At 45.0% G+C, this 21114-nt stretch overlaps 1 protein-coding gene across 2 annotated transcripts in view; it reads left to right on the top strand.

Moving 5' to 3' along the window:
* Positions 1 to 21114, top strand: part of LOC145335778 (putative monocarboxylate transporter 5) — a 61868-nt gene that overhangs the window by 31501 nt on the left and 9253 nt on the right. Inside the window, exons 2-5 of one of the 2 annotated variants that reach the window (XM_080181507.1) lie at positions 11138 to 11270; positions 15793 to 15936; positions 17523 to 17684; positions 19164 to 19832. In XM_080181507.1, coding sequence (XP_080037633.1) covers positions 11138 to 11270; positions 15793 to 15936; positions 17523 to 17684; positions 19164 to 19832 — 1108 coding nt within the window. Of the gene's footprint in view, positions 1 to 11137; positions 11284 to 15792; positions 15937 to 17522; positions 17685 to 19163; positions 19833 to 21114 lie in introns of those variants that run through there. The other variant, XM_080181516.1, reaches the window with a different exon arrangement.

Raw genomic sequence — 21114 nt, 5'->3', positions numbered from 1 at the left:
ACGGTTGGAAATATTACACTTTTTTTCTTACACAAACATCATGCATGATCTTTATGTTTAAAAAAAAGAATTTCCCCACCCCCTCTTCTGTCTTCATAGCCTGACGGGGTACTGAACTTGCAAACCCAAATGTCACAGATCATCACTGAGAAATAAAGACTTACATTTATTTAGCACTTTTCATTACTTCATAAAACCCCAAAGCACTTTGTACCCGATGGAATATTCTTCAAGAGTAGTCCCCATCGTAATGCAGGAAACTTGGCAGCCAATTTGCACAGAGCAAGCTCCCACAATACAGCAGCGTGATAACGACCAGGTGTTAGTGATGGAGCTAAGAAAATTGTCCAGGACACCAGACACACTTCCTTGCTTTTAGTCATATGGGATTTTTATATTCACCTGACGCAGCAGATGACACCCTAGTTCAATGCCTCATCGGAAACATAGCACCTTCAACAGGGCAGCACTCTCTCAGTATGGTACTGGAGTCTCAGCCTGAATTTCATGCACTCATGTTTCAAAGAGTGGGACTTGAACCCACAAATCTTTGGATTCAGAGATAAGAGTGATGTTAATTAAATTGGCAATAGGGTCGCTGCATTTATTTTTGTGTGCACGACTTGGGCCAGGGAGGGAATAAGTCCTGATTCTTATTCCTGATTGTTACTGGAAAAATGCACATGCGTGGGCATTTGTGAGGACTACACAAAGTTAGTAAATAATATTCTCCAGTTAAGGATCTCCACTTGCTATCTTCTCTATGCCTCCCTCCTCCACCCACATTAGGAGGTGGTGTGTCCGAGGCAAGAGTTTCTGTGATGTGCAGTCAATGCTTCTCTGTATTGACTGAATGGAGACATTCTCCACTAGATAGCAAGGCCACTCTGCTGAATATTTCCTGTTGTTTTCTTCCTTGTTTTGTTCAGCTGAATGCTCCATACCAGGGGATGCTTCACAAAATAGGACAGTAAGAATTTGTAGTACTTATTTAAAAAGAAGTAGGCACATTCGGATCACAAATGAAATTTGAGCTGCATGGTGGCACAGTGGTTGGCACTGCTGCCGTAGACCCCCAGGGAACCCGGGTTCGAATCCCAGCTCGAGTCACTGTCTGTGCAGAGTTTGCACATTCTCCCTGTGTTTGCTTGGGTTTCGCCCGGGTGCTCCGGTTTCCTCCCACTGTCTAGTTAGGTGCATTGGCCATGCTAAATTCCCTCTTAGTGTATCCAAACAGGCACTGGAGTTCAGCGACTAGGGATTTTCACAGTAACTTCATTGCAGTGTTAATGCAGGCCTATTTGTGGCACTAATAAATAAACTTTAAATTAAAAATCAGGTAGAAAATGGAAGTCCCACCTTTGTACCAGGAGACTTTATAGTCCCATGAATAGGAGCTCAAAAAAATTTCTAAAGTTAGTTTATTCATTAGTCACAAGTAAGCTTACATTAACACTGAAATGAAGTTACTGTGAAATTTCCATAGTCGCCACATTCCAGCACCTGTTCGGGTCAATGCACCAAACCAGTATGCCTTTCAGACTGTGGGAGGAAACCACAGTACCTGGAGAAAACCCACGCAGATATGGAGAGAATGTGCAGACTCCGCACAGGCAGTAACCCGAGCTGGGAATTGGACCCGGGTCCCTGGTGCTGTGAGGCGGCAGTGCTAACCCACTGTGCTTCACCCTATTGACATGTTAATTGGGACAACAATGGAATTCCTGATACCAAAGAGAAAATGCTGGAAAATCTCAGCAGGTCTGGCAGCATCTGTAAAGCGAGAAAAGAACTGGTGTTTCGAGTCCAGATGACTGTTATTCTTATCTCGCTTTACAGATGCTGCCAGACTTGCTGACATTTTCCAACATTTTCTTTTTTGGTTTCAGATTCCAGTGTCCGCAGTAATTTGCTTTTAACTGGAATTCCTGATAGATGGAACATGTACAGGACTCCTTCCTCAGTTGAGACATTCAGACACCTGTGGAGAAGATAAGTAACAGGTAGCCCCAATTCAAGTTTGCCCATTTTTATAATACACCAATGATTAAAATGGCCATTGTAGAATGCTTTGCACCTTTCATTGGAAAGTTTATATCATAACTTAAATACAGTAACCAGGGATGGCAGGGTGAGATACTGCTGTCTCTCAGTGCCAGGGCCGGGTTCAATTCTTGGCTTCAGTCACTGTCTGTGTGGAGTTTGCATATCCTGCCCGTCTCTGCATGGGTTTCCTCCAGGTGCTCCAGTTTCCTCCCACAGTCCAAAGATGTGCGGGTTAGGTTGACAGGCCATGCTAAATTGCCCCTTCATATCAAGGTGAACTAGCCGGGTAAATAGGTGGACTTATAGGGATAGGGCCTAGGTGGGATTGCATGCTTGTTGGGCCAAATGGCCTCCTTCTGCACCGTTGGAATTCTATTCTACGATCCAGACTTTGTGTTGAACCTTTTGGCAATGCCACATTCCCAGAGCTGGAATATAAAGTAAATTTCCGGGCCTCACTTACGGAAGTGATCCACCAGTTTCTGCTTTGGGTAAAATCAGCTACTCAAGTGCAAATTGTGCTTAAGGCATGTACTCATAGATCACAGAATCATAGAATTCCCACGGTGCAGAAGGAGGCCATTCAGCCCATCGAGCCTGCAGCAACAACAATCTCACCCAGGCCCCATCCCTGTAACCTCACACATTTACCTGCTAATTCCTCTAACCTACGCATCCTGGGACACTAAGGGGCAATTTAGCATTTCCAATGCACTTGACTCATACATCTTTGGCATGTGGGAGGAAACCAGAGCACCCGGAGGAAACCCACACAGACATGGGGAGAGTATGCAAACTCCACACAGATAGTCACCCAAGCTGGGAATCGAACCTGGGTCCTTGGCGCTGTGAGGTAGCAGTGTTAACCAACTCATTTTAAGAAAGATGTTGGAAGGAATTTTCAGCCATTGATGCTGGTGGGATTCTCTGGTCCCGCTACAGTGAACAGAGATTTGGCTGAACACCAAGTTCCCCATCCTCGCTTGCTGCAGCGGCAGGCTGTGAATGACTGGAAAATTCTGGGCGTTTTTATTTGCTTTGGGTTTCCACTCAAACCCATCTGGACATCACCAGGTGTCAAATCTTCCACGAAGCCGCACAAATGAGTAGTGTTCCGGAAATTAATTTTTATTTTAATCATTTTTTTGGCACGAAAATCTATTCCTCTTTTCTGTTTAAGGCTTGGTAACCTGAGGCAGTTTGACTGATGTAACTGAAAACAGGTTTAGCATTAAAAAGGGTGAGACTTTTTCAGATAAATGTCTGGTCTAATTTTAAATTGTAACTGCTCAAGCTTGAAACTCCAAAGTGTTTTAATGAAGCCCGCCTGAATTGTAAGATTTAATCTTGAATTTGGCTACGATAAGCATGAGATGTTTTATTTCAGGTATGATTCAAGTGACCTACTAGGGAGCTTTTATTAAACAAAATTTATTTAAGAATATAGGTGACATGTATAGTAATAAAATCAGCAAGACATTTTATCAATTACAAACAAAAAACAAACAATAATGACAATGCACAGCCCTTAACAAAGAAATCTACAATGTTCCAATCAAACCAATCCCATAGACAAAAGACCCTTTTCACAGGTTTATCACAGCAAAGACTAATGCTCACTTGATACTGGAAATTGAGTCCTTTGGTTGGAGAATTGAACACTCTCAGCCTTAATTCACTCAGAACAGATTGAAGACAAGATAACTTCCCAAATCACCAGAGAGACTCTGGTCCAACCCCTGACAACAGCAGGTTTTCGCCCTTCAGAAGAGCTACAGAATTTAACAAAAAAAAGCATGGAGAGAGAGAGAGAGAGAGACTTCTCTTCCAGCTTGGTGCTTCTAACACTCCAACTCCTAAGACTAAAACTGAAAATGAACTCCTGTCCCCTGACCTGCCCACAGATTTTCCTTCCTCTCAACAATGACATCACCTAAAGTTGTGAGCATGATTTTTAAAAAAAAATCTCTTCAAGGTACACTAACATTGCAAATAACAGAAAATGGCTTTAAAAATCTGTACAGAATGATTTACAAATTACATTGGTGTGCACCAGTTACATTAAAAACATAACATGGAAAAGTTCTAAAATGACAAAGAACACACAAACAAAAGTACAGCACAGAAACAGGCCTTTCAGCTCTCCAAGCCTGCGCTGACCACAATGCCAGCCTAAACTAAAACTGTATGCATTTATGGAGTCCGTATCCTTCCATTCCCATCCTATTCATGAACTCGTCCAGATGCCCCTTAAATGCCACTATCATACCTGCTCCCACCACCTCCCCGGGTAGTGTGTTCCAGACATTCACCACCCTCTGTGTAAAATACATGCCTCACTCATCTCCTCTAAACTTTTCCCCATGCACCTTAAACCTATGTTCCCTAGTACTTGACTTTTCCACTCTGGGAAAGAGCATCTGACTATCCACCCTGTCCATGCATCTTGTAAACCTCTATCAGGTCGCCCCCTCAACCTGTGTCATTCCCATGAGAACAAACTGAGTTTATCCAACCTCTCATAGCTAATACCCTACAGACGAGGCAACATCCTGGTAAACCTCTTCTGCACCTTTTCCAAAGCCTCCATATCCTTCTGGTAGTGTGGCGACCAGTATTGTACACAATATTCCAAATGAGGCCTAACTAAGGTTCTGTACAGCTGCAGCATGATCTGCCAATTTTATATTCAGTGCCCCGATTGATGAAGGCAAGCATGTCATATACCCTCTTGATGACCTTATCCACTTGTGTTGCTACTTTCAATGATCGGTGAACATGTACGCCCAGATCTCTGCTTGTCACTACTCCTAAGGGTTCTACCATTTACTGTATAATTCCTATATGTATTGGACCTTCCAAAATGTATTATCTCACACTTGTCTGGATTAAACTCCATCTGCCATTTCTTCGCTGAGGTCTATATCTTGCTGCATCGTCTGACAATCCGCTTCACTATCCATTACTCCACCAATTTTTGTGTTGTCTACGAACTTACTAATCAGACCAGCTACATTTTCCTCCAAGTCATTTATATATACTGTGAACAACAAAGATTCCAGAACTGATCCCTGTGGAACACCACTAGTCACAGCCTTCCATTCAGAAAAGCACCCCTCACCAGCTACCCTCTGTCTTCTATAGCCAAACCAGTTCTGTGTCCACCTTGACAATAAACATTGGTCTTGCCAGTAACATCTGAAACTATGAATGAATTACAAAAAAGGCGACTTGCCTTATCAGCTGATGAGTGTGAAATCAAGACTAGATTTCAGCTCAGAGAGCGCAGTGATAAACTGGAAACTGCAACTCCTCGTGACCTCTATCCTGTGACTCATCAAAAAACTTAATAAAGCTTTTGAATTTAACCCTGTACGACTTCTACAGAGCTGAAGAGGGACACAAATGTCATGAATCATATAGTTGGAGAGGCAGGTGCAGCATAAGGGGCAGAACAGAAGCACAGGGATAAATTGGAGCAAAGGAGAAATTTGTCATAGACATGAGATAAGTGGGGTGTTAATGGTGGCAATTAGGACTGAAGAAGATGCTAATAGTGGCAAAAGGTAGGGTAGCAGAATATGTTCACAGGGGAATAAAGGTCAGACGGAGCAAAACTGAACAATAAAGGACAGGGGGCCATGAGGGGAGGAGTGGGTTATGTTTGGGCAAGCCAAGAGAATGTATAACAAACGAGGAGGGTGGGGGGTGGGGGGGTTGCTGGTGTCAAGGTAGAGGAGAAAGTTCACCCTCTAAAGTTGTTGAACTCAATGAGGACTGTAACATGCCTGATCGGAAGATAGGATCCTGTTCCTCCGTTTGCGCTGCGCTTCACTGGAACATTGCAACAGGTCAAGGTCAGACAAGAGGGCACGAGAGCAAGGTGCTAAGTTGAAATGGCAAGCGGCACGAGGGTTGGGGCCATGCTTGTGAACTGAGTGTAGGTGTTTCGCAATAATTCACTTCACCAGGTTTGCATGAGATAATGCTGTAACTATACCATGATGTAATGATGTCAGCATGATGCAGTTTGATACCAATATGTGACACTTGGTACAGTGCCATGCTATGTTAAGACACAGTAGAGTATTTACCTTTCCTATAATGATACTTATTCACAACCTGTACAATGCTTTGGGTGTATCCGTCTGGCCTCTGTTTTAATTGTAATTTACATCTGGGTTCTGATGTCGTGCCATTTCATGATCTATGCAAACAAAACAATTGGAGAACATTGTTTGGTCCGTTGTAATTTTGTGTTTCAATTAGAATTCTATTTGAATCAGGTAAAATGAAGGTGAATAACAATGTTTTTACACAGTAGGCTGGAACTTGTATGTTTTAAATAAGGAATAATATTTCTCTCAGTAACTGGCAATGTTCCCACAATCGCATTTAATTTAAAGATTTAAATAGAATAGTAAGTCTGATCATGCTAATCTGAGTATCATTCTGGGAATTATGTAGATAGTGGGTATAATAGTTTATTAGATAAAAGCAAATTACTGCGGACGCTGGAATCTGAAGCCAAAAGAGGAAACGCTGGAAAATCTCAGCAGGTCTGGCAGCATCTGTAAGGAGAGAAAAGAGCTGACGTTTCAAAACCAGAAGGATCTTCTGGAGTCACTCACCTGATGAAGGAGCAGTGCTCTGAAAGCTCATGATTCCAAATAAACCTGTTGGACTTTAACCAGGTGTTGTGAGAGTTCTTTCCGTCCTTTAGGGAAGCCACATTTTAAAAATTAGTTCAGGTGATTTGGACTTCGCTGGCAAGGCCAGCATTTATTGCCCACCCCTATTTGCCCTTGAGAAGGGAAATCTGCTATCTTTATCTCTTCTGATCTAAATATGTCTCCAGACCCTCAGCAAGATGGCTGACTCTTAATTGCACTTGGAAATGGGCCATTAGGTTAATTGAAGGGGATGAGGGATTGATAATAAACTTTGGCCTTGCCAGCAACACCCACAACTGTGAATGTTTGACAAAGATAACGATTTACCTTATCACTTCAGGAGTGTGAAATCAAGGCTAGATCTCTGTTTCAAAGAGCACAGTGATAAACTGAAAACTGCAACTCATAATGACTCATCGAAAAACTTAATAGATCTTTCGAATTTAATCCACCTCTCATCCTCTTGTGATTTACGTCAATCCCAGAGGAATGTGGTGTTACATGACTCCATGAATGTCAAATCAATAGAGACTGGGCCAGACAGGTCACCACTGGGAGTTACTGAGAGCTCCCAGAGGCTATTTTCCCCACAGGAAAGGGAGAGGTAGTCACAGCAAGTCTCTCTCACACACCTCCGGATAGTGGGATTTTCCAGCTGTTCCCATTGGAGGGGTCTTCCAATCCTGTTGACTATGACCCCACCACCCCCCCCCCCCAACTCCCACGGGTTCCCTGACGGTGCCGAGGAGATAGAATGCAAACAACAGGAAGCTCGGGTTGGCAGCGCCAGGACCAGAAGATCCCACCACTGGCTAATGGTGGTCTACCTCCATTGCCACAAAATGGGGGTGGTGGGGGGGGTGGGGGGGCATGGTGGCACAGTGGTTAGCACTGCTGCTTCACAGCGCCAGGGACCCTGGTTTGATTCCTGGCTTTGGTCATTGTTTGTGTGGAGCTTGCACATTCTCCCCGTAAGTTTCCTCCGGGTGCTGCAGTTTCCTCCCACAGTTCGAAAGACATGCTGGTTAGGCGTGTTAGCCGTGCTCAATTCTCCCTCAGTGTACCCAAACAGGCGCCGGAGTGTGGCGACAAGGGGATTTTCACAGCAACTTCATTATTTAAGTATAAGTTTATTTATTAGTGTCACAAGTCGGCTTATGTTAACACTGCAATGAAGTTACTGTGAAAATCCCCTAGGCGCCACACTTTGGCACTTGGTCGGGAACACTGAGGGAAAATATAGCACGTCTGATGCACCAAACCAGCACGTCTTTCAGACTGTGGGAGGAAACTGGAGGAAATGCACGCTGACACGGGAAGAATGTGCAAACTTCAACAGACAGTCACCCAATTGAACCTGGGTCCCTGGCATAGTGAGGCAGCAGTGCTAACCACTGCGCCACCCATTGCAGTCTCAATGTGAGTCTATTTGTCACACGAATAGTAAATAAATAAATACTGCCTGCGTTGGGTGGGGGGTGTGGTGGGAGGGGTGGAATTCCATCCGTTAGTCTATCGCACAATGAGCTGAAGGAAGAAGTGATTAATTTTATAGGAAGAACAGCAAGAGGCCAGGGGAAATAAAAGACACAATTCCAAATGGGCTGAAGGAGCAGAGGGTTGGGAGGGACAAGGGGGCATCCGTGATTGCAGGAGGCGGGGTAGATTGAGAGCACGGTTAATTCACAATCCTGGGCTTTATTATTTGAGGAACAGAGTACAACACCGTGCCAAATGCTGGTTCAACCTCAGCCGACATATTGGATGAGATTTTATCGGCTGTTCAGGCCATGCTCCCACTGCAGTGAGGTCAGAGAATTTGGCATCCAGCCAAATCTCTGTTCACTGCAGTGGGATGGGGAAATCCTACCTGCGGGAACAGCCCAGTAAGATTCCGGCCATTGTGTCCACTCTTTAGGAAGGATGGGAAGGTATTGGTACATGTGCAGGAAAGATGCTGAAAGTGGTTTTCAGGATGAGGGACTTCAGCTACGTATGGAGAAGCTGCCACTTTTCTCCTTGGAGAAGATAGATTAAAAGGAGATTTGATAAAGGTGTCCAGAATCATGGGAGAGCTGAATGGAGTGGAGAGGGAGAAATTGTTTCTGTTCGTGGAAGAATCAAGAACCACAGGGCACGGGGTCTAGAGTAATTGGCAAAAGCAACAATGGCGATATGAAGAAAAGCATTTCTGGGCAGCGAGTGGTTCGGATCTGGAATGCGCTGCCTGAGAGTGTGCTGGAGGACGCTTCAACTGAGGCCTTCAAAAGAGAATCGGATAATTATCTAAAGAACAAAACTAAGAGGAAATGGCCCTTTGCCCTGTCTGGCCAAGAATTCCACAAGGCACAGGAATATAGTGATCCTTAGAGAAAAGAAATGAGATTTCCAACACTGGCGTCTTATATTCACAGCAAAAAGCAGTTTCCTAAAATCTCCTGATGGTCCTGTTGTATCTCTGGAATCTCCTCCAATCCGACTCCTCCTCCCCAACTCAACCCACTACAATCTCTGGCCTCTCATGCACTTTAAGAGCCTGTTTAAAGCCCGAATGAAACTTCTGATAACCTCTTCCTCACTTTTGACTCAGCATCCATTTTGTCTGATTATATCTCTGTGAAATCAGTGATAGTTTCCACATGTGCACTGACAAGTCCCAGCTTGAACTCTCCACCATCTCTCGCTCTCTCTCGAGCTCCCTCCACTGCCTCAATGTTGTCAGACAGCTTTTCTCCAACTGCTAATAAATGAGCAGAATTTTCCTCATGGCCAAATGTTGGGAAATCGGAATCTTCAAACCTTGCGTCCGCTCCTCTCCCTGACATCTATCCTTTTACACCCTCAGTGCCAAACCTGACCATGAGATAAGCTTCTAATCATACATTCATGCTTATGGGGAGGCGTTGGCCTAGTGTATTATTGCTAGACAATGAATCTAGAAACTCAGCTAATTTTCTGGGGACCCAGGTTCGAATCCCACCACGGCGGATGGTGAAATTTGAATTCAATACAAAATATCTGGAATTAAGAATCTACTGATGACCATGAAACCATTGTCGGTTGTCAGAAAAACCCATCTGGTTCACTAATATCCTTTAGGGAAGGAAATCTGCCACCCTTACCTGATCTGGCCTACGTGTGGTTGACTCTCAACCATAGCAATGTGGTTAACTCTCAACTGCCCTCCAAGGGCAATTAGTGATGGGCAATAAATGCTGGCCAGCCAGTGAAGCCCATGTCTACAAATGAGTAAAAAGAGAAATACTATCAAGAAGGCCGCCTACTTCCATGATGTAGACCAGTTTGTCCCCGTCTCTCCTCATCTGAAACTTTATCCATGCTTTTGTCATCTCAGGATTTGAGTATTCCAACTTCTCCTTGCCGGCCTTCCATCTCCTACCCTCCAGAAACTTAAGATCCTCCAATGCTCCTCTGCCCATGTCCTAACTTTCACCAAGTCCTATTCACCTCGTGCACGCTCACCTACATTGGCTTCCAGTTAAGCAATACTGTTATTTTAATATTCTAATGGTTTATCTTTTAAACCTCTCCCTGGCCTTTCCCCATCCTTTCTCTGTAATTTAGTTCATTTCCACCCTGGGTCTGAGTTAGCTGATCGATTCAAGGCACTATCTGTGGAATTTGCTGTTCGTGGGGTGGGGGTTATTGACGGACTGGGCAGGTGGATTGTCTGGGTGTTTCTGCACTTCATCTTTGCCTCCACCTGTTTCCAATGAAGCCTGTCCATGTGCTTGCTGTCTTGTTGCCATTCTTTAAAACTTCTGACGTGGGGCCAGCCAGACTGGAAACATTGGCTGTACTCTCCCCATTGATGCTGTCAGACCTGCTGAGATTTTCCAGCACTTTGCTGTTTTTGTTTCCCACTGAAGCATCCGTAGTGTGTTGCCTTTACCTCTCCTTATAACCTACCTGTTTGACAATGCTGTTAGTCATCTTCCTCCAGTATCTCTTTAAGTGGCTCTGTGTCAATTTTCTCATGCTCTTGCGAAGCACTTCAGGTCATTTAACATGTGACAGCCTGATATCAGTGCACATAAGTCTCCGCTGTTGTGAAGTTAATGGTGTTACGTGAAGAACATTGGCTGAAGGTGGGAACAGTTTGGCCATTCCAGGTGAATGAGCCAGTTAACTTCATGCGGACAAGCAGCGCAAGGTCAGTGCTGAAAGCAAGCAACAATAATACCAGTGACAACTGCAAGCAATGTTGGCCCCAGCTGTGGAATAGTAGCAGAGCTTGTTGGTTTCGCAACAGTCTGTGCTGTGTGGAAACTTGGATTTTACAATCCCCCATTGATAACCACACGTGGTGTGTTGCTCAGCAGAGGGTTGTCATGGTGGGAAGGTGCCAAGTTCAAGCTCTGAATGTAATTTTTGTTCTATCTCTTTGATTCTTGCAGATAAATGTGTTGGCAATGGGAATACTGAAATCATTTGGGATCTTATCTGTTGCGCTTCAGGAAACATTCCAGGCTTCTATGGAACAGATCAGCTGGATTGGATCTATTATGTCATGTGTACGTTTAACAGCAGGTATTATTAACATGTAAGGCATTCCTCTGTAATGTAGAAATATGATACATAACAATATAACATATTAAAAATATTACATTTGCCTGCACACACTGCCTACAAAGATGTTGGGATATTCTTGCCTCCGTGACACAGTGATTAGCACCGGGGCCCATCTTGGGTGACTGTCTGTGTGGAGTTCTCCCCATGTCTGTGTGGGTTGCCTCCAGGTGCTCTGGTTTCCTCCCACGCTCCAAAGACATGCTGGTTAGGTACATTGGCCATGCTAAATTCTCCCTCAGTGTACCCGAACAGGCGCTGGAGTATGGCGACTGTCTGTGTGAAATTTGTGTTTTCTCCCCGTGTCTGCGTGGATTTCCTCCAGTTGCTTTGGTTTCCTCTTATAGTCTAAAGATGTGTGGGTTAGGTGGACTGGCCATGTTAAATTTATATAAAATTAACTTTTATAAATTGGGGTGGCACAATGGCACAGTGGTTAGCACTGCTGCCTTACAACGCCAAAGACCTGGGTTTGATTCCCGACTTGGGTCCCCGTCTGTGCGGAGTTTTCACGTCCCCCGCCCCGTGTCTGCGTGGGTTTTCACCGGGTGCTCGAGTTTCCTCCCACAGTCCGAAAGATGTGTGGGTTAGGGGCATTAACCATGCTAAATTGCCCCTTAGTGTCCTGGAATGTGTAGTTTAAAGGTATTATCAGGGTAAATATGTGGGGTTATGAGGATAGGGGCTAAGTGGGATTGGTCGTTGCAGACTTGATGGGCCGAATGGCTTCCTTCTGCGCTGTAGGGATTCTATGATTCTATGGTTTTAAATTGCCCCTTGATTTGATTTGATTTATTATCGTCACGTGTATTGGTATACAGTGAAAAGTATTGTTTCTTGCACGCTACACAGACAAAGCATAACATTCTTAGAGAAGAAAAGGAGAGAGTGCAGAATGTAGTGTTACAGTCACAGGTAAGATGTAGAGGAATGTCAACTTAGTGCGAGGTAGGTCCATTCAAAAGTCTGATGAATTGAGATTGTAGCTGCTTATCAAAGCAGATAGGCTGCTGTTACAAATCTTATAAAAAGAAAGATTTGCTGATAGAAAGGATATTATTAAACTAGAAAGAGTGCAGGAAAGATTTACTAGGATGCTACCAGGACTTGATGGTCTGTGTTATAAGGAGAGGCTGGATAGACTGGGACTTTTTCCTCTGGTGTGTGGAAGGCTGAGGGGTGATCTTATAGAGGTCGATAAAATAAAACAGATCAGCTAGATAGTCAACATCTTTTCCCAAAGGTAGGGGAGTCTAAAGCTGGAGGGCATGGGTTTAAGGTGAGAGGGGAGAGATATAAAAGTGTCCAGAGGGGAAATTTTTTCACACAAAGGGTGGTGAGTGGCTGGAACAAGCTGCTAGAGACGGCTACAATTTTGTCTTTTAAAATGCATTTATACAGCTACATGGGTAAGATGGTATAGAGGGATATGGGCCAAACGCCCATCTTCCCATGAATAGAATAAAGAAATAAAGGTATTATTAGTATGTTTTTAAAGAAATTTCTCAATAAAATGAAATGAAAGCCACCAGGCTCAGAACATTCCTGGACTTACTCCTGTGTTGGTGACCTTCCTTCCTCAGTATGTTGAGGTCAGAAGTGGGGAGAGGACTTAATTTAAAGAGTAGAAGTGGGCATCAGTGAGAGTGACATTATCTAAACAGCACTGCCCTCGCGACTCCATTTATAGTTAGCTCTGTCAGCCGCCTCACCCTCTTGAACAGAACATTGCTGTCAAGATGTTTGGGGGAGTTCAGGACAGAGAAATGGCTATCTCTGAAATGGAGGTAGCAGTGGGAGCACAGTGATTAGCACTGTTGCCTCACAGCGCCAGGGACCCGGGTTTGATTCCGGCCTTGTTTGTGTGGAGTTTGCACATTCTTCTGTATCTGTGTGGGTTTCCTCTGGGTGCTCCAGTTTCCTCCCACACTCCAAAAATGCGTAGGTTTGGTGGATTGGCCATGCTAAATTGTCCTTTGGTGTCCAAAGATGTTAGTTTAGGGCGATTAGTGGGGTAAAATCATGGGGTGATGGGGATAGGACCTGGGTGGGATGCTCTGCTGGACAGTCTGTGCAGACCTGATGGGCCAAATGGCCCCCTTCTGCACTGTAGGGATTCTACATTTCAAGTCAAGGGCTGTGGAAACTCGCAACCTGGCCTGGGATGTGGTTTGGGTAATTATCTTTGCTCTCACGGTCAGTCTATACCAGGGGTGGGTCACTGAGTCTATGGAACTTAAAGTTCATTATAATGTCAGGATAACTTACCTCCCATTATTAAATTCAACATCTAGAAATTTGTTCGTGTGCACAATGCTAATTTGCAGGGGTCCATTTTGATGGACTAATTCCCTAATGACTTCTGCCCCTTTAATTAGATCTAATTTTTCTTTGACAAGCGCTGCGACAAAGAGGTGACTTGGTTTCGATTCAAAATGAAGTCTACACCAAGATTTGTGAATGTAGGAAGAAGTTAAAACAAATGCAATTAAAATCCAGCATTCTGGAATAAATTCCTTTGGGAATCAATTTACTCTTTGTATTCATTAAACAGAATCCACAGGAGAGTCAAGCAGTTAACATCAGTGGTAGCGATTCTAAAGTTATCACACCAAATAGTTTCTGCTTGGGCCTGGTGTTAGTTTAGTGATAATGTACCATTTTTCTCTTTTCTTCTGCCATTTTTCTCATGTTCTTCTGACTCCCTTTCTCTTGCTGTAAATCAGTGCGTGCTGCTTAGTTACCCTCTGATATATTGTCCAAATTACCATCATTACCAGAGCACCCAGAGGAAACCCACACAGACATGGGGAGAATGTGTGTGTTGGGAACTTCAGTGAGTGTTCCACTGTGGGTAGGATTAAAGCCAGGCCAAATTGTAGAGTTTTACAGCACAGAAAGAGGCCCTTTTTGTCCATAATGTCTGTGCCGGCCTTTGAGCCCCCATCTATTCTAACCCCATTTTCAAGCATTCGGTCCATAGCTTTGTATGCTATAGCATTTCAAATGCTCATTTAAATGTTGTGAGGTTCCCATCTCCATCTTCCTTATAGGCAGTGAGTTCCAGGTTCCCACCCCCCCATTGTGTAAAAACTTTTCCCTCACATCCCCTCTATGTTTCCTGCCTCTTACCTTAAATCCGTGTCCCTGGTTATTGAACCCTGTACTAAGAGGAAAGATTTCTTTCTCTCTACCCTATCTATGGCCCTCATAATTTTATACACCTCAATCAGGTCTCCCTTCAGCCTTCTCTGCTCTACGGAAAACAAGATGTGGAGATGCCGGTGTTGGATTGGGGTAAACACAGTAAGAAGTTTCACAACACCAGGTTAAAGACCAACAGATTTATTTGGTAGTAAAGGCCACTAGCTTTCGGTACGCTGTCCCTTCTTCAGATGAGTGGAGAGTTCTGATCACAAACAGAGCATATAAAGGCACACACAGTTTACAGAATACCGATTAGAATGCAAATCTTTACAGCTAATCAAGCTTAAAGGTGCAATGTGAGTGGAGATAGCATTAAGCAGAGGTTAAAGAGATATGTATTGTCTCCAGACAGGACAGTAAGTGAGATGTTGCAAATACCAAATAAACCTGTTGGACTTCTTACTAAGGAAAACAACCCCAGCCTAACCAGCCTTTCTTCATAGCTGAAACGCTGTCTCCCAGGCAACACCCTGGTAAATCTCCTCTGCACCTTCTCTAGTGAAGTCACATTCCACAGGGGTGGCACGGTGGCACAGTAGTTAGTACTGCTGCTTCACAGTGCTAGGAACCCAGGTTCAATTCCCAACTTGGGTCACTGTCTATGCAGAGTTTGTATGTTCTCCCCGTGTCTGCGTGGGTATCCTCCGGGTCCTGTTTCCTCCCACAGTCTGAAAGATGTGCTGGTTAGATGAATTGGCCATGCTAAATTCTCCCTCAGTGTACCCGAACAGGTGCTGGAGTGTGGCGACTGGGGGATTTTCACAGTAACTTCATTGCAGTGTTAATGTAAGCTTACTGGTAATTAATAAATGTACTTTAACTTTACATTCTTCCTATAATGTGGCGACGAGGACTTCACGCAGTACTCCAGCTGTGGCCTAACAAGCATTTCATTACAGCTCAGTCATATCTTCTTTGCTTTTATATTCTCTGCCTCAGCCAATAAGGGCAAATATCCTGAGACCTTTTCTTGCTCACTACACACAGTGAGAGGGTCGCTGATCAGGAACTGGACCGAACTTGATTTCTTATTCCCCAGCCCAGGGGTGCAAAGGCCATGCCTGTCTGAACTCTGTTAACCCTGGCTACCAAACATGGAATCGTAAATGGCTGACTGACTTACCTACTGACTGGAGTCATCGGTGGGGTGAGGAGAGAATTAATGTCGATTTGATGCTGCCATTGGCCATGGGCCATGTTCAACAGGACACCAAATGATCGGCGCTTTCTCTCCCAAGTAATACGGTTTCAGACTTCTGTCACGTTTCTGTTCCAGGTCCAATTGCTTGTATATTCTGTGCAAAGATAGGCGAGAAGCAAACTGGAATTTTGGGAGCGGCCATGGTATCTACTGGATTGTTCTTAAGTTCGTACGTTGACAGAATTGCCTACCTCTATGTCACCATTGGCTTATTGACAGGTGAGAGCAATATTTACCAAAATATTCAGGAGAAACATCCTTTGAGGTAAGGTTTTACTGGAAGAGCCATTCCTGAACTCTTTCTTGTTATTTTCCAGCGTAAGAGGGACAGGTATAATGGGCCAAATTGTCTTCTTCCAGGTTGAATGATTCAATATTAAGGGAGCTACTTAAATATTTCATTTAGGGTGGAACAGGAACTCAGACTGGGTGACAAGGCTCTGAGCAAAGCAGAGCAAAATAGCACATCCAAATCTTAACCACAGCAGCCAGTTCCCTATCTGTTATAGGCAGCCTCTCCGTCATACAGAGGAAGTATAGCAGAGAGTGTTGTCTAGTTGCAGTTTCTGAGGAACAACCCTTACTCAAGGGGAAATTCAATCATCTGCATTTGTGGCATAGATCAGTCAGGAACATGCCTGTGTTCTCATCAAATGGTCTGTGCAGGAGGCCCAGAAGCAGTGTTTATCTTCTGTCTTTTCCAACATATGGGAAGTTATTTTCCCTACACCTGTACCCTTCCAACCCCCTAATAAAAGCAGATTACTGCAGATGCTGGAATCTGAAACCAAAAATGAAAATACTGGAAAATCTCAACAGCATCTGTAAGGAGAGAAAAGAGCTGACGTTTCGAGTCCAGATCAAAACTTCGACAAAGGACTTGAAACGTCAGCACTTTTCTCTCCTTACAGAGGCTGCCAGAGCTTCCAACCTCCTCTTGGTTTCTCCTTAAGAAGCTCTGAGTGCTGTGCTCCGGACATGTTGGAGATTTTCCCCAGCCCTTTCACCATCCTAATTTTCGGTATTCACCTGGTCTGTGAGATGTGACATCTAATATTCCTCTCTCTCATCCTACACTAGCTATCTTCATTTAGATAACACCATTACCATCGCTAAATGTGCCGAGGTGCTGGACGGGAATATTATCAGACAACATTTGACATTGTTATATATGGATATATTCAATGGTGATCGAAAGCTTGGTCACAGAAATAGCCTTTAAAAGATGGCACGGTGGCACTGTGGTTAGCACTGCTGCCTCACAGTGCCAAGGATTTGGGTTCGATTCCAGCCTCGGGTGACTGTCTGTGCTGAGACTGCACATTCTCCCCGTGTCTGCCTGGGCTTCCTTCGAGTGCTCCGGTTTCCTCCCACAGACCAAAGATGCGCAGGTTCAGTGGATTGGCCACGCTAAATTGTCCCTTAGTGTGTCCCAAGATGAGCGGTGTAAATATGTGGGGTTACGGGAATAGGGCCTAGGTGGGATGATCTGTCAGACAATCGCTCTAGACTCAATGGGCTGAATGGCCTCATTCTGCATTATTCTATCCTAAATTGAGATCCTGCTCTCAGCTTGAGCCTCCTGATGTCAGTGTAGCCTAAACTGGAAACCTGCATGTGGGCAATTGCAGGCTAGATTAATGCTCCTCTCCTGCTGTGGACTACAACATTAATTTGCCAACTTGTAGTGCCTCACCATACTTTTCAAACCTCTGTGGTTCAGGAAATCCTGAAGGTAACTAAGTTGTCTGTCACCCTGAATTCTCCTGCTCTGCAGACCAATGGTGATGTATTTCTTTTTGTAGGCTGTGGATTTGCCTTTCTATCTCAGGCTGCAGCTCTTAACACAGCCAAGTACTTCCGCAGAAGACTTTCCACCGCTTGTGCCATTTCCCGCTCAGGGACCGGGCTAACTTTCGCAGTGGCTCCATTCCTTCAGTACCTCCTCGATGAATATGGCTGGCGAGGTAGGTAACTAACTGAACTCTCATTGCACTTCAATCATTGTTTAAGTGTGTCACTTAATCAGATACTCTTACAGCTTTTGTCAACTGGGGTTTTAATAGACTGAGCTATCTTTGAATTTCCACTAAGCCTTTATTAGCTGGACCCAATTTCAAACAAATGACAAATGGGGCTGGAACATGGGGCACAATTCTCCTATAAAGCTGCTGGTGGATTCAATGGCGGGGCAGGAATTCGGTGGGAGTGCAAAAATCGGTTTCACGCCACCGTGAATTTCCCGCAGGATCTGCCTCTGGTGCCTGCCACTGTGGATCTGGAGTCGCGTTGGAGGCTGGCAGGAATCTGATTTGCATGTTTCTGATGGGATGCAGATGAAGGTCCAGCACCCACGCCTGATTCTCCGCAGTGCCAGCAGGAAAACACACCGCTCCAGAGCACATCTGGAACAACGTGGCGTGTAGATGTCTGAAATCACCTGACCAATGCCTGGGGCTACCTTTGAAGATCGGAATTAAGACTTGTAGACACTCTGGACACTGCAGCAATGGGTTGGGGGCGGGAGCTGCATCTATAGGTGAACCTCCTAGATTCAATGTAATCGAACAAGTCCATTTTCCAACCTCAGAATTTTCCCAGAAACCCATCTTTCTTTTCAGGAGGTCCATCAGCTTTCTTCAGTAGTGAGTCAGTGATATTAGGTGGCACAGTGGCACAGTGGGTAGAGCTGCTGCCTCACAGCGTCAGGGTCTGACTTGGGTCACTGTGCGGAGTCTGCATGCTTTCCTTGTGTCTGCATGAGTTACCTCCGAAAGACGTGCTAGTTAGGTGAATTGGCCACGCTAAATTCTCCCTCAGTGTACCTGAACAGGAACCGAGTATGGTGACGAGGGGATTGTCACAGTAACTTCATTGCGGTGTTAATGTAAGCCTACTTATGAGTAATAAACTTTAAGGAAAAAATTTCAATGTGGTGCCTGGACACAACGGCAGACCACACGCAACAGAAATGTGAAACACCCAGTTCCAAAATGAATGAGGTCAGGACTGGAAGGTATAAGGGGGCGATCTTACCATTATGTCTCACCGGCCACTGGGTGGGGACAACCGGTCACATCAAGATCCAGAGCTTGTGCCCGATTTTTCGCCTCTCGCGATCTTACTGGCACTGGATGTCCGGCGAGATCAGTATTTCAGGCACGAGGCTGAATATATTTAAATGTTATTTTACATGAAATCAGTGAGCCCGAGTCATTATCATCCGACTCAATTGTGACCTCGCACTCTTTCTAGTTTAATAATATCCTTTCTATAATAAGCCTTTCTCTCCACAGTTGGTCACTTCGCTCTACAAAGAGTGGGTAAATGTTGAGATAGTTAATTTTCCACGCTTGTTATAGTGAGAAAGGGGGCTGGTAGCATTGTACCTTTCGAAGGTGGAACACTCATCCAAGTTAACAATTTCTGCTGCTTGTGTTGTACAGGAGCAATACTCATTCTGTGCGGGCTGACACTCCACCTGATCCCGCTGGGAATGCTAAATCGTCCAATCTACCTCAAGCAAGATGTGGCCGAGGATAGCGGCCGGAGGCAGGGGAGGCTGCAGGTACTCAGCGACCAAAGGGAAACGATGACCGCCGGGACATCGAGGGCGCAGCTTCCGGTCAGCCGCCGCCCGGAACTTGCCCCAGGGCTTCAGAATGGACTGGAGGAATCTATCTCCTCGCCGTGGGAGAAGAAGGAGGCCGTGGAACGGTATCGCTCTGCCCCCCGTGACTTGTCAGTCTTGCAGCCCAAGGACCTGTGCTCGGCTCATGAACCCGTTTTGTTGAAACAGTTGCATTCCACTGCCCCGCCGGGCTGCAGCGTCCAACGTAGAAGTTCAAACCCAGTGCTGGCCACAGTTACCATGCCACCTGACACCAGGCACAAGGGCTTGTGTAGGGAGTTTGGTGCCCAACTGAAGTCTATTTCTGTTGGTGTGAAAAATCTCATCGACTTCTCTCTGCTGACAAACCCACTCTTCATTATTTACACCATTTGCACTTTCTTCAGCCAGTTGGCCTATTTCATACCATATTTTCACCTGGTAGCCAAGGCCAGGGCTTTGGGCATTGAACCATTCCAAGCCACCTTGCTCATTTGCGTTGCTGGTAAGTACTTTGCTGTAGATAATCCAATTATATCTCATCTAATTATCAGAGCCAGCTCCTATAATCCTCCTCCTGTTATTGCTGCGATATAAAGGTAATAATGTATGGATATGATCAGCCTACGCTTTGATAGGCAGAGAAAAAACATCAATGATATAGGAGGTTATAGAGCCATAGAGGTGTACAGCATGGAAACAGGCCCTTCAACCCAATCAAATCTGCGCCAACCACAATTCCACCCAGACCCTATCCCCATAACCCCATACATTTACCCTAGCCAGTCCCCCTGACCTTAAGGGGCAATTTAGCATGGTCAATGCACCTAACCTGCACATCTTTGAACTGTGGGAGGAAATTGGAGCACCTGGAGAAAACCCTTGCAGACATGGGGAGAACATGCAAACTCCACACAGTGACCCAAGCCGAGAATTGAACTCAGGTCCCAGGCACTGTGCTAACCACTGTCCCACCCATTTTATTTTTTTTTTCTTGTTCTTTCTGCCAAAATGTGCCCCTTTGTACTTCCCTGCATTTCATCGCTCCCTGTTCCACCAGAAACTCAAAACTTCCTCCACAGAGAGACTTTCCGTTCCTTGACTGCGGCTGCCCCCTTTGTTCAATCAAGGTGGTCCCACTGGACCTGGGAGTTCACAACATGGGGAACTGTAACCCATGCCCTACATAACATCACACCACTCGTCCTCTTCTAGAAATAAGATCCTTCTCTCACTGGAACGACAAAGGTTGAGGGGCGACCTGATAGAAGTCTACAAGATTATGAGAGGCATGGACAGAATGGATAGTCAGAAGCTTTTTCCCAGGGTGGAAGAGTCATTTACTAGAGGGCATAGTTTAAGATGCGAGGGGCAAGAGTAAAGGAGATGTACGAGGCAAGTTTTTTTACACAGAGGGTGGTGGGTGCCTGGAACCCGCTGCCAGGGGAAGCAGTGGAAGCAGGTATGATAGTGACATTTAAGGGGCATCTTGACAAATACATGAATAGGATGGGAATGGAGGGAGATGGTCCCCGGAAGGGTAGGGAATTTTAATTCAGTCAGGCAGCATGGTTGGTGCAGGCTTGGAGGGCTGAAGGACCTGTTCCTCTGCTGTAGTTTTCTCTATTCTTTGTGACTGATTATCATGGGTAGCTTTCAGCTATATTGAGTAATGCACAAAGTATTCGTAAAATCCCTACAGTGCAAAAGGAGGCCATTTGGCCCATCGAACCTGCACCAACAACAATCCCACCCAGGCCTTACCCCCTAACTCTACATAGTTAGCC

This window comes from Carcharhinus amblyrhynchos, chromosome 3, assembly GCF_965287045.1.
Source record: "Carcharhinus amblyrhynchos chromosome 3, sCarAmb.v2.hapA, whole genome shotgun sequence".
NCBI classification, from domain to species: domain Eukaryota; kingdom Metazoa; phylum Chordata; class Chondrichthyes; order Carcharhiniformes; family Carcharhinidae; genus Carcharhinus; species Carcharhinus amblyrhynchos.
Note: the sequence above shows the minus strand (reverse complement) of the source record. Positions and strands in the feature narration are given on the sequence as shown.